Genomic DNA, 14,473 nt, shown 5'->3' on the forward strand with positions numbered 1-14,473 from the left:
CCTGAGTAACAAGAGAACTGTTTGGTTCTGCACACATATATTGTATCTAAGATCTACTATAACCTATTTAACATGTATAGGACTGCTTGCCATCTGGGGGAGGGGGTGGAGGGAGGGGAAAAATCGGAACAGAAGTGAGTGCAAGGGATAATGTTATAAAAAATTACCCTGGCATGGGTTCTATCAATAAAAAGTTATTAAAAATAAAATAAAATATCATTCTTTCTCTATTTACCTTATCCCTCCCTCAACTGTCAAATTTGTTTCTATACACTTTCTTGTCTTAACCTACCCATCCCTCTCAGAGTACCTCTCTTATCCCCTTCCCCCCACCATATCATCTTGATTTATTCCTTTCTAAATATAGAATACTTCTAGAAATGTATGTTGTTCCTCCTTTAATCCATTTCTATTGAGTAAGGTTCCAGCACTATTCCCTCTAAATTACTTCTTCTATATCAATGTTTACTTTGACTCAATTATGTTTACTCCTTTCTATTTCTTCCTAGAGTTTGCTTTTGGGAATATTCCATCATAATAGCTCAGCCCAAGCCCTTCTTTCAAATTACACAAATAATGACAGTCATAAGAGTACTAATAATATTTTCAAATATAAGTAAACAATGTAATCTCATTGAGGTCTTTATAATTGTTCTTTAATATTTACCTTATACTTTTCCTTGACTTTATATGTCAAATTTTCCATTAAGTTCTGCTGTTTTGTCATAAATACCTAAAAATCTTTCAGTTCATTAAACAGTTTTTTTTTTCATTCAGAATCATACTTAATTTTGCTGGATAAGTTACCCTTAGTCATAACCCCAGCTCCATAGAATATGGTATTTTTGCTCCATGAAATACAGAATTCCAAGACCCATAATCTTTCAATATAGTAGTTGATAGGTCTCATGTAAATCTTTATTGTAGGTCCACAATATTTGTTTTTTTTCCTTTTTGCTTACAATATTTTCTCCTTAACTTGAAAGTTTAGAAATTTGGCTATGATATTGCTTTAAGTTTTTTCTCCTGGAATCTCTTTTTTTCTCCTGGAATCTCTTTCAAGTAACAATAGGAAGATTTTTTTCTAGTTCTGTTTTGCCTTCTTGTTCCAGAAACTTCAGAGAAATTTTCCTTGATAATTTCTTGTAATGTTATATCAAAATCTTTTTTAACTGTATTTTTCAGGGAGACCAACAATTCTTAAATTGTCTCTCCTCAATCTGTTCTCCAGATCAGATGTTTTTCTTATAAAGTGTTTCACATTCTCTTCTATTTTTCATTCTTTTAATTTTGTTTTATTATTTCTTGGTGTCTTATAATATCAGTAGCTTCCCTTCATCTAATTCTTGTTTTCAAAGAATTATTTTCTTCCTTGAGTTTCTCTATTTCCCGTTGGAGAACTTTCTTTTCTTGATTTTCTTAATTTATTTTTTTCCTAATTTTTCCTTGATCTTACTTGATTTTTAAAATGCTTCCAAGAACTTTTTCTGTGCTTGAGAACATGTGATGTTTCTCACTAGAAAAAGGAGGGGCTTTTTTTTAGCTCCACTATCTTCCTCTGACTATAAACCCAGATATTCACCGTCCACTTTTTCTTTGTTTAGTCTTTTTTGTTTTTATTGTTTTATTTTTAGCAGCTATTTATTATAATCAAGTTCTAGTCCTGAGTTATGAGGAATGATGCCTCAAGTCTCAGGCCCTTTTTACTATTATTGTCTGAGCTTTATCCTAAGGCCCAACATTGGACACTTCTCTCAACCCCTAAGCCATGTTGCTACTTCCAGGTATGCTCTTATTCCCTGTGGTCCTTTGGTTGGGCTACAAAGTACAGCAGTCCTCTCTACCCTGGTACTGAAACTTCAAAGCCTGTGGATAAGATTGTCTATATTAAGTATAGGGGTTGACTTAGAGATAGAAAGATTCTCTCAAGTTTTAGGGGAATAGTGGTTTCCCAATGTGATGTTCTAATAACTCTGTTGTTAATCAGATTAACTCTATAAGGTTTGAGCTGGGTTTTACCACACAAAGTAACTACTGGAAAACCAAATTTAGAAGATTGTTCTAAATTGTGTTGAGTCCCTGTTACTGAAAATATAGCAACTTTAAATAAGGTATCTCTGCTCATGATCTGGAATCAGATATGTGGGTCTACTAGAAGGGGTTTTGGAGTTGCCCTGAGAATGAGGCTTATTTCAGAATTTCCAAAGAAAACTGCTCAGGGACTAAATGGCTACATGTGACAGCTAGGAATTCAAAAGTGAAACATGCTGACTTAATGAACACTCTTGAGAGTAGTTTACCAGGAACAAGGAGATTTTGTTATTAAATATTAATGATCATTATTATATTCCTTTGGTTTTAATGTTCCATAGTGTTTATGTTTGATTTCAAGAGGGATCTAGCCAAATTCCTTTTATTTATTATTTGGGCTCAGAGCCATTTCTCCTGAAACTTTTTGGAAAAGCTGAAAGTTGAACGCTTGACCAAAAATTATTGGTCACCTAATCAAAAAGCTGACTTACAGAATAACAATGTTAACTGTTTAACATTTTCCTGATAAAAAAAAGGGGAAGTGATTTAATTATTTGTTAGCTATTCTACTTAATTGAAGGGCAATTAGATGACATAGAATGCTGGGTCTAAAGTCACACTTCTTCCTAACTTCATATCTAACCTCAGACACTTACTAGCTGTGTGATACTGGGCAAATTACTTAATCCTGTGTGCCTCAAATACTTATGTATAAAATGAGCTGGAGATGGAAATGGCAACCCCAAATAGGGTCACAAAGAGACAGGACAGAAAAGATTAGACAGCAACAATTTAACACAATGTAATAGCATCTTAACATAATTTAGTAAAAGAACTAGGAAACTAAGAGAATATTTCCCTTAGGTTGAATTTTCTTAGTTAGCTTAGTGATATGTAAATCTCCTCATTCAACAAGGCCAAAGTGAATCCTCTAATGAAAACTGACTTAAATTTACCTATTGAGTCTGTTTAATGAAATCTGTTCTCCTTAAAACACACATACATACCCATACACACATATATGAAGTATAATCTCTATGTAGAGGAAACCTATAGACACTTGGAAGTAAAAATACAGATGGCTATTTTTCTTTTTTGCAAAGACAATTGAGTACTTGCTAAGAAACAGTGAGGGATCAATTAATTAGGTAGAGCAAGAAATGACCATTGTAACCCAGGTCTGAGAAACCCAAAGTTCCCAATTTGGAAGGTAAGGGAAAAGAACTCATTATCTGACAAGAACTGCTGGGAAAACTGTGAAGTAGTCTGGCTGAAACTACATACAGACCATATAACAAGATAGGTCAAAATGGGATTTAGACATAAATGTGATATCATAAGCAAATTAGGAGAACGTGGAAAATTTTACCTTTCAGATCTATGAGTAAGGGAAGAGCTTAATGACCAAATTAGTGATAGAAAGAATCATGGGAAATATAATGAATAATTTTGATTTTTATTATTGTCAGTTAATTATTTTAGTCATGTCTGGCTCTTTGTGACCTCGTCTGGGAGTATTTTTGGTAGAGATATTGGAGTGCTTTGCCATTTCCATCTTTACACAAACAAAACCAATGTAACCAAAATAAAAAGTATGAAAGTGTTTTGTTTTGTTTTTAAACAGCATGTTTTCTCTGATAAAGGCCTCATTTCTCAAATATACAGGGAACTAAGTCAAATTTATAAAAAATAAGAATCATTCCCCAATTGATAAATGTTCAAAGGATATAAACAATTTTCAAAAAAGAGAAATCAAAGCTATGAAGTCACAAATACACTCAGGGGTCCTCAAACTATGGCCGCGGGCCAGATGCGGCAGCTGAGGACAATTATCCCTCTCATCCAGGGCTATGAAGTTTTTTTATTTAAAGGCCCACAAAACAAAGTTTTTGTTTTTACTATAGTCTGGCCCTCAACAGTATGAGGGACAGTGAACTGGCCCCCTATTTAAAAAGTTTGAGGAGTCCAGCGCTAAATCATCATTTATTAGAGAAATATAAATTAAAACAACTCTGAGATGTTTCCTTACACCTAAGAGAGTGGCTAACATGAGAGAAAAGGAAAATAATAGATGCTAGAAGGATATGAATAAATAGGCAAACTAATATACTACTGCTGTATTATGAACTGGTCTAACCATTCTGGAGAACAATTTAGAAGTATGTCCAAAGGGTTATAAAATGGTACATACCCTTTGATCAGTAATATCACTAAGTTTATATCCCAAAGAGATAAAAGAGAAAGGACATATATTTAAAAAAAATTTATAGAAGTTCTTTTAATGATGATGAAGAATTGAAAACTAAGGGAATGCCCATCATTTAGAGAATGGCTGAACAAGTTGTGGCACATGATTGTGATGGAATACTACTGTGCTAAAAGAAATAAAAAGCAGGGTGATTTCAGAAAAACCTGGAAAGATATATTAATTATATAAGTTAAGTGAGCAGAACCAAGAGAACACTGGACACAGTAACAGCAATATTTTGATGATCAAGTGCGAAAGATTTAGCTACTCTGATCAAGACAAGTCCAAAGGAATCATAATGAAAAATACTGAGTGCAGAATAAAATCTACATTTTTCATTTTATTTTTCTTGCTCCCTCCCACCAAAAAAAGGTAGCTAATAGGAAAATGTTTTGCATAATTTCACATGTTTAGGGTTAGCATGCCAGTAAATAGTGTAATCCCCTTTCCTTGATAACCTCTGTTTGAAGTTACTCTGCTAAACTCCTCTGTAGATTTAGCCTACCAGTCAATGGCGTACTCCTAATCTCATGGCATATTCCTTTTAATGGCATTTTACTCCTGATTATTTGTAAGTTCCAAAAGGGAACTTATCTTTCCCCTTGTTAATTGTTAAAATCCCTTTCCATGCTAACTCCTGTGTGTTAACTCACATAATAAATAGCATTCCTTTGTAACTGTGATGAATGCCTAAAACAATTTCTTATGTCATGAATTGAATCTCTATTATGCTATTACACACACTTTCCCAAAAGATCTATACTGAACACAGTTTAAAAACAGTAATCTGTAAGTCATAATAATTTAATTACAAATATATTTCTGGCTAAACTCTTATGCACAAGCATTTATTCACATATTTTGACACTTTTAATGTCATCTTCAATGAGTTTACTCACCCATTTCATTCATTAATGCTCTTGATTTGGAGACAAAAGAACTAACTTCCTTTAAATTCATTTGAGTTCTTTCCTTAAGGTCTGCACCTACAAAAGACATACATACATACATATACATAGGCATAAATAAATTCATTATTATAATATTGTCCTTAGTGCTGCTAATCCATAAGACAAGACCTCCCTTCCCCTAGAAGCCCCATGAGAAGAGAAAGGGAATACAAAACTTTTCCTATGAACTAACTCAAAAGGCACTGTCATCTTTCTTGTGTGTGGATTCCTGAGGGTGGCCTTAGATTTTTTAAAAGGATGCTACCCTGGTAAGGCCAATCCTCTAGGGATAAATGATAATCTACATGAATTCATTCCTAAATGATTAACAAATTCTCAACTGGTCATATTCTTCCATTCCCAGAAATTCTAAAGCCTCACCATTATTACCAAAACTTTATTCCCATCCTCCTAAATCTAATCCCTTCAATTCTAGTCTTTCCCAATTAGACTATAAGGCCTCTGAGGGTAAAGACTTTTTTTCTGTTAATAAGTACATGTAAGTTCTTGATATGAATTAAATTTCCTCCTCTTTCTTCCTTCTTTTCTTCCCAATGACTCACTCTAAAGCATTTCTAGTGTGTCCTCTAGGAGATCTGGTTCAGAGGTAATAAATTTTCTTTCATCCTGAAACTTTTCCTTAACCCATTCCTTTGATCTTTTGGTTCTTAAAGAGGCATGTCTCCCTCCTAATGACACTGACTCTCAGGCTGCCTTTTCCAACAAAAGCCACATTTTCATTCATTCACTAAGATTCACCAGATAACATGGAACTGTCTCAATTGTAGTATTAAATATATTTCAAAATATGAAAATTTCTTTTCAACTGTAGTTCTGAGAAATTAGGAACAAATTCTTGTGGGAATGCAGATCTTATTTCTTTTTCTGTTCTGACAACACAGGTTTTTATGTTGTTGAAATTTGTTCCCGCTTTCTGTTACTTCTCCCTTGCCTCCTTCTATTTCTTCAGTAAGTATCATATATTTCTATATTATACTCCTTGTGTGTTTTTATATATGTCCAAACTCATTTGTCCAGTCCAGGTAAACTTATGATACACGTGATATACACCAATCTCATTTCTTCTTCCATGTTTGTAAATGTCAGCTCACGTATCTAGGATTCTATAAGAAAGTGATTTCCCTTGTCTTCCTCATTTCCACCCTAGAATAGCCCCCCTATTTCTTCTTCTAAGATTAAAGTTTAGCAAAATATGGTCTATGGGACAAATACAATAAACTACATGGCCTATAAGCTAAGAATGTTTTTTTTTTTTTTTTACATTTTTAAATGGTTGGAAAAAATAGAATACTAGTCTGTGATATGAAAATTATATTAATAGTTTAGTGCTGATGAATAAATTATATTGGAACACAGTTATACTTATTCATTTATGCTTTGTCTATAGCTGTTGAAAAATTGAAATAGAGACCTTAAATGGAGCTCTTATAATGATAAGATATAATGATATTATTACTTAGCACAATATAAATCACAATTAAATAGCTATCACTCAATAGCATTTCAAGAGCTAAACCTACTGCCTTTACATAATTACTAATTCGTGTCGAAAGAAGAGAAAAAAAAATTGTGATCTTTTAGGGCTCAAGGCTGAGAATGAAAATTTTTCTAACCAATAAGAAACTGAATGCTGAATGGCTTTGGAAATTCACTTTTGCTGTAGACTGGAAATTGTTTTTTTAATCTGAAATTACAAGGCAAAATTGGCACTTTTTAAATGGTAAGCATATTATATTAGTCAATTATTCAATGACAACTAAGGTTGTCTGAATCACAAGTCATATTTTATACATATTCTGCACTGTCAGAAGTTGAAATTTGTAGCTGCTACATTTTCCAAACTCAAACTACAACTTCAGCAGTGTTTTTCAGATCTCACTGCAAGTGTAAAAGAAATTTTCATATTCCAAAAACAATGATACACTGAGGAATTCCATTTAACTTGCAATTAGAAATACAAAGTAATTATATACTTATTAAAATTTCATGCTCATACAGACTGATATCAAGATTTGGCAATACTTGTGCTTAAAAGCATTAGAGATAATAAAATAATGTCAGTATTTAATATTTGTGCACTGGAAAACATAGTATCTAAATCTTTAATGTAAAAGTCATGGTAATGAGGATGATAATAAGAAATTGTGGGGATTTCAATAAAACTCAGATCAATCAACAAATAAATTTAACAAAAAATAAATAAAATAATTTAAGAAACTGAACTGAAATTTAGAAAAATAAAATAAAATAAATCTCTTGTGATGGGAACCAAAATGAACTGACTTATTTTTCAGCCATGCATAGCATCTTTGCAAAAACTGACCACATATTAGGACATTAAAAACATGACAAACAAAAGCAGAAAATCCTTGATTATGTAAATCTGATTGATGTACAAATTTTTTTTCCCTAATCCAAAGTTTACTTTCTTATCCTACATGCTTTAATATGTTCTTCAAGCAAAAGTTACAAATCAAAACCACATTTTATCATTTCTGACTAATTCTATCCTTTGTTTTGTTAAGAATGTTCTCCCTAAGAAGGGACAAATTTATGACCAAAGAAGAACTAGGAAACATTATGAAATGCAAAATAGATCTATTTGATTATATTAAATTTAAACGATTCTGTGCAAATAAAACAATGTAGCCAAGATTAGAAGGGAAGCAGAAAACTGGGAGGGGAGAGGAGGGGAGAAATTTAAAAGATAAGAGAATTGACTCAAATTTATAAGAATACAAGCCATTCCCCTATTGATAAATGCTCAAAGGATATGAACAGACAATTTTCAGAAGAAATTAAAGCTATTTCTAGACATATGAAAAAAATGGTCTAAATCACTATTGTTTAGAGAAATGCAAATGAAGACATCTGAGGTACCACTCAGACAGATTATCTAAAATGAGAGGAAAAGATAATAATAAATGCTGAAGGGGATATGAGAAAACTAGGACACTAATCCATTGTTGGTAGAGATGTGAATCATTCCTGTGAGGTATTTATAACTATGCCTAAAGGCAAACTGCATACTCTTTGATTCAGCAGTATCTCTACTAGGTTTGTATCCTAAAGAGATCAAAAAAGGGGGAAAGAACCCATATGTACAAAAATGTTTGTAGTGGACCTTTTAGTAATGGCAAGGAACTGGAAGCTGAATGGATGCCCATCAGTTGGGGAATGGCTAAAAAAATTATGGTATATGAATGTAATGGAGTATTAATTTACTATGAGTGATGAGCAGGCTGATTTCAGAAAAGCCTGGAAAGATTTCCCTGAACTAATGCTAAGTGAAGTGAGTAGAACACCAAAAGAACATTGTACACATAAATAAGATTGTGTGATGATCAACTATTATACTCTTAGCTCTTTTTCAATAATAAGGTGATTCAAAGCAATTATGTTAGAAGCTGCAGTCTCTAAGTTGATTGGCAAAACCCAGAACTGAGATCAAATGTGCACAACACTTAAGTAGGAACAACATTTCTTTCTATGATTCTCATTAGTGGACTACTATTTCCTATATTATTTATAATTGGCTTGATTGGCACTTAAACATTATCTAAAAAAATCTGGTAACAAGGGGAATTTAGGCAAGTTAACTAGAAATGATTCCACATGCATATTTCTGTCCTAATAAAACTAATCTCTCACTGAGACAAATGATAAAGGAGAGAACACTATGGAAAGCACTGTCACTATGGGAGAGAATACAAAGGTCCAAGAAATAATGGTGTTTACCAGCTCAAGAGTCAGAAAAGATCAGTATACCTAGGAACCAAAAGATGGTTAAAGAATAACTAGGAATTGCCCTAAATGTCTATGTATATAGTTCCAAGTCAGGAATCAAACAATTGACATAAGTAAACTAACAAAATTCACTGACATTTAACCTTGTATTAACATTTACCTTTCATTATTGGCTTCAGGTAATGTAACCAATAATTAACATTTAACCATAAAAAACCCTCAAATGTTAAATTTCAAATGTAGTAACATATAAAGGTCAATAAGTCAGACACGTCTGAAGACTGTGTTGACCTAAAGAAAAGTGTATGATCATGATATAGTATAAAACAAATCCTCAAGGAGCCTGAGAAGTGGGAGCATCACTTCCATCAGTTCCTCACTCAAACTACCCCATGATTCCTTTCTTTGATACCGACCCTATTCCTCCTGCTCAAGCCCTGTACCTCCGCAGAGGCTGGACCCCTGTACAATTGTAATAGACTTGTGATGAAAAATACCATCCACATTCAGAGAGAGAGAATCATAGAGACTGAATATGGATCAAAGCACAGTATTTTCACCTTTTCTGTTATTGTTGTTTTATTGCTTTTTCCTCTTATGTTTTTTTTTCCTTTTGATATGATTTTTCTTGTACAGCATGACAAATATGGAAATATGTTTAGAAGAATTACACATGTTTAACCTATAGTGGATTACCTGCTTTCTGGGGAAGGGGAGAGGGAAGATAAAAAATTTGAAACACAATAGTTTGCAAGGGTGGATATAGAAAACTACCTTTGTGTGTATTTTGAAAAACAGAAAGCTATTAAAAAAAAAAAGTTTTCCACAGTACCCTCGGAACCCAGAGACCTTCAACTTTAAGATCTTCAACTCTGGAACTCCTACACTTCATTCTATTTCATTACTCTCTGTTCTCCCAGTTTTCCTTCTTAGTTCTGAGATCAAAATCAAATTAATACTAGATCACTGCAACTGGAAAAGACAGGTCAACAACCTCTATGACTTCACTACTAACTCTTTGATTTCTTAAAAGCAAAAACCCTTCAGACTACCCTCTCACTCTCTTAACATATCCCTCATTTTATAATGAAATTTTCATTTTATAATGAAAATGATGAGGTACAGCTTTTAAGAAATACATAACAGTGAGGAGATCCCCTGACCTTAGAGTGCTTCTGTTCTTATACTCTGTCAAAGATTCTAAAGTCTTCTGGCCTTAGAACAGTCCTACAAATATTACTGACTGTCAGGTATATAATCTGTTGGTCAGTGATGACCAAATTCCTAAGACAGTAGTGAAAAGATAACCCCTTAAACCTACCTATAAGCCATAAATTAGTAAATAACTAACACGAAGTTCTGATCAAACTTGTCCTATAAATCTACCTACTTGCTCTTGGTTCTTTGCTAATATCCTTTTGGAACTTAACCTGCTTCAATTGGCATTACAATTACAATAAACTTTGCCCCTTGATTTGGAGATGAGTTCAAGAGTGCAAATTCTTTTGAGACACCTCGCTACACCAGTCTGTGACCCCCAAACATTTTGGGGTCTCCCTTCTGAATCTCAATATTTGGAGACAACTTGTCAAGCTAAGACCCCCCCTTTTTTTTCTCCCTCAATCCTATACCTAGGATACCCCAAGCAAATGGGAGAAGGCTTGTCTGGGTCGTTGTAACTCCATGCCCAGAAAATTTTCCTTGACTGCAGACGCCCAGACTTGGAAATTCTTGCAATTTTTGGCAAAGTTCCCAGAGAATCTTTGCTACCTTTCCATTTTCTCTGGAAAGCCAGAAGAGACAAAGTACTATAGGATGGCTTTTAGCAAAGATGGGACAGTCCTCTTTCATGACATTTTTGTCCGTCTTGTGTCTGAGTGCAGATTATCTGTGTCATGTTTGTTCTATGAGCTAGATCTTGTTCTCTGGAAAGATTTTAAATGCAACCAGCAACAAAAACAAAAACAAAAAACTTCTATGCTATACTTATAATGCTGGAAAGATTTATTAACATCCTTGACTCCTATCTCAAAAAGCAAAAAGTCCTAACTTTTTCCTGTGGACCCCAGCTCTGGCCAATCTGGAGGCTACAGAAATAAAGTTAGCTAATTAAAGTAAAAATAACACCTTAGCCAATTCTCAAATTCTGAGAGCAATGGTTAACAAGTTTGACAGTTAGTCATTTTAAGTCTGCAAGAAAAATTCCTGAAATATTGGAGATATTCTAGTATTTTGCCCCATTCTGAAAGAAAAAAACAAACTAGATAAATAGCTAACCCTTCCTTGACTTCTTTCTTATCTGGAGTCCCCTTCTGCTCCTTTGGGAAAGAAAGTACCCCAAAGGCATTAAGGGACCCTCTCCACTCCCTTCTCTGGAGTCCTGAGTGTATCTCAGTCATGGGGATTGTTAACAAGATCAATATAGCCCAAGTCTCTCTGGTTGCTAACCCCTCTTATTTCAGATTAAGAAAAGAGAATGCTAAGAAAATGTAGGGAAACTCAAATTCTAACTCACCTGTAGAAATAGGGCAAACAGCAACAGTGAGGAATCTCATGCAACCTTCCCCAAACACCTCCCCAACCCAGTTTGGGGAATGGGAATGGAGTAAGTTGGCATTCCCTGAGTCCTGGCACCTAAAACTACCATCAAAGTGAGATCCTGGCACCAGTTACCCCAGCCTTAAGCACCTTCCATTCCAGTTCTGTCCGGCAACTGCCTGGAAAAAATCCAGGTACTCCTGGCACCATCCAGAATGTGCGAGCTAAGAAAACCATTCAGCCTCTGCATTTGTTAAGCCCACCATTCTCTGTTTCAGTTGTGGATATTTATTAGCTATGAAATTTGTGGCAAATTATTTTACCTCTGCCCAGTTCACTGATTTGTAAAAAGAAATAGTAATTAATGGTTCTTATGAATATCACCTGATTGCAAAAGTGCTCAGCATAAAACAAATGCTATATGAATGTTAACTGCTATATTGTATAAATTAATCCTTCCCCAGGACTAGGAGGACAGTGCATAGAGCAAAAAGAGGCTCTTTCTCTTTCTTCCCCCTTCTCTCCTTCCCTAACTAGAGCAGGGATACATAGAAGAAGGGGTGAGAGGAGAGAAAGAAAATATGTTTAGTTTAGTGAAACTTGATATATGATAGTAAATCCAGTTTTAAAAGAGCTCTAATCAAAGCCCACTAAAGAGATATATAAATTGTAATCAATTTCCATTGACTATTAACAAGATTTAAGAGTTTGGCTACTTTAGGAAAACAGAAAAACAGTTCACTGCAACTTTAAAAAATCTGGCAACAAAAAGACTGTTTTCAATTATCAAGAGTCAGACTTTTGAGGGCCCTATCAGTAAAAACTGACACTTTAACCCTTTTTCTGGCTCACAAAAGAGAAATGGTTTGTAAGAACTGGAAAATAACCAAAATGACAATTCAGTTTTTTTTGAACATTGAATTAGAATTTAGGGAATTTCATTAACTAAAGTTAAATCAATTTTAAAATCTATCCTATCTCAATTTTAAGAATTGTCTTGTTTTCTCTCTAAAAACAAAAGGGAAACTAATAAAAATTACTCCCTGAGTGTAGAGGGCCGGAACTCTGGAGAAGTATACTTGAAACAAGATATTAACTCCATGGAATTGATGAGATGATGGTTCTCTAGTTCACATATATACTTAGTACGTAGTATGGTGATGTAATGGCTCTCTAGTTCACATATATTCAATAAGCTTTAATGATGTAATTGTACTAAGGTATATAAGGACTGAGGACTGTACATGAGACATTCCATTTTTTGATTACCCTTCTTGTGGCTCCCCTATCTCCTGCACTCCCAATAAGATCAAGGCTGGTCCAGAGGTCTTCCTGAAACCTAGTCCGAACATTACATTTTGGTGCTCAAACATGGACATAAGGACCTACACTCAGTAGCTTTGACTGACACGATCTTAAGTTCAATGGAGAAGTCCCTGTGACCAGGAAATAAGGTGAGTAAACTAGTCACTTTTGTTTTTCAACTAAAATAGGGCAAATACTAAAAAAAAGAGCCTTTCCCACCCAAAGGAAAGTATATAGCAAGCATAGTTAGGTTAATAAAGGAGCAATGTTTGGTAACTTGAAAGCAAATCATTGAACTCTTAGATACATTAGAATACACTTCTCCATGGTTCTCTGAGAAAGAAAAATTAGAGCCATATAAGTAGAAACTAATGGGAGAGCAACTAATTGAATATCACAATAATGGTCCTGATTCAATTCCCGAGTAAACATTCTATATATAGAACAATACAATTGGCCTTAAGAAATTACTTAAATTCTAAAAAAAAAAAAAAAAAAAAAGAAAAAAGAAAAAGGAAAAAAGGAAAAAGGAAAAAGGAAAAAGGAGAAACAGGAGAGGGATAGAGTTGTATGCAGCTGGGACTACTAAGATATGGCCTGGAAAGGTAAAATCTTGTCTTCATCCTGCCTAGATCCTTTGCCTCCAGGCACAGTAGGTTTGACCACTTCACCTCCTGAGAGTGCTTACAAAACAGTGACCATCCATACACTGATTTGGGAAAATGAGGAATGTGTAACTAATATCCCAGTCACTAATACAGATAAACAATGTATGATTTATCACCCAGGAGAAAAAGTAGCTTCAGGTTACTGATACACACTCCTGATAGGAAACTTGGTGATATTTACCCAGATTTTGACTCCCAGTAACAGAATCCAGGAATATTCTGACTGCAGCTGTTACAGTTGACTGACCTATGTTCATTACATAAATGGCATACCATTGAAAGGGTTGGTAGACACGGGTGCAGATCGTACAGTCATTACAGGTGCCAACTGGCCCAGTCAATGGCCAAAGATTAAGGCAGAAATCAATATGTCTGGCATAGGAGAATCAATAACAGAAGAAGTTTAGTGCTACCCCTTTGAGATAAATATTTGAATGTGAAACAGGAGATTTTATTCATCTTGTAGTAGAAAAAAATCCCCATCAATCTATGGGGAAGAAATATCCCCACAGTTAGGATTACAAATGAATACTTGCTTATTTTACTCAAGGCTGCTATTGAAGGCCTGCCTGAACTCTCACCTATTCTCATTCAATGGAAAATTGATAGACCAGTGTGGATAGAACAGTGGCCCTTAGCAAGTGATAAAATTTAGGCCTTATTAGATATAGTACAGGAGCTGAAGTGGAAGAACAACCCTCTGGACCATGAGAAACATAATCTTGAGACTCTGTACTTAGAAGTTTGTTACTAGCTCTCCACACCCTAATATAGATGGTATTTTTATACCCCCAGATGTGCTGCCTTAAAAAACCTAAGACCTTGACAACTTGATAAACATAAAGAAATATTGTCTTATTGCCTGTCTGGAATGTCACCCTTAGTGTGATAATCTTTGCCTCCTGTCTAGGATGAAATTCCTTTAGTATAACAAATGTATTAGGGAACTTTTATGTTTCTTTTTA

At 34.3% G+C, this 14,473-nt stretch overlaps 1 protein-coding gene across 4 annotated transcripts in view; it reads right to left on the reverse strand.

Moving 5' to 3' along the window:
* Positions 1-14,473, reverse strand: part of AUH (AU RNA binding methylglutaconyl-CoA hydratase) — a 178,584-nt gene that overhangs the window by 128,418 nt on the left and 35,693 nt on the right. For 3 of the 4 annotated variants that reach the window (XR_004230380.1, XM_031943780.1, XM_031943774.1), the window contains exon 4: positions 5,179-5,265. The exons of the other annotated variant lie outside the window; for it this stretch is intronic. Coding sequence is in view for 2 of the 3 variants with exons in the window: in XM_031943780.1 (XP_031799640.1) it covers positions 5,179-5,265 (87 nt within the window). In the remaining variant the exon portion in view is untranslated. The remainder of the gene's footprint in view (positions 1-5,178; positions 5,266-14,473) is intronic. 4 annotated transcript variants of the gene reach the window in all.

This window comes from Sarcophilus harrisii, chromosome 1 (assembly GCF_902635505.1).
Source record: "Sarcophilus harrisii chromosome 1, mSarHar1.11, whole genome shotgun sequence".
NCBI lineage: Eukaryota > Metazoa > Chordata > Mammalia > Dasyuromorphia > Dasyuridae > Sarcophilus > Sarcophilus harrisii.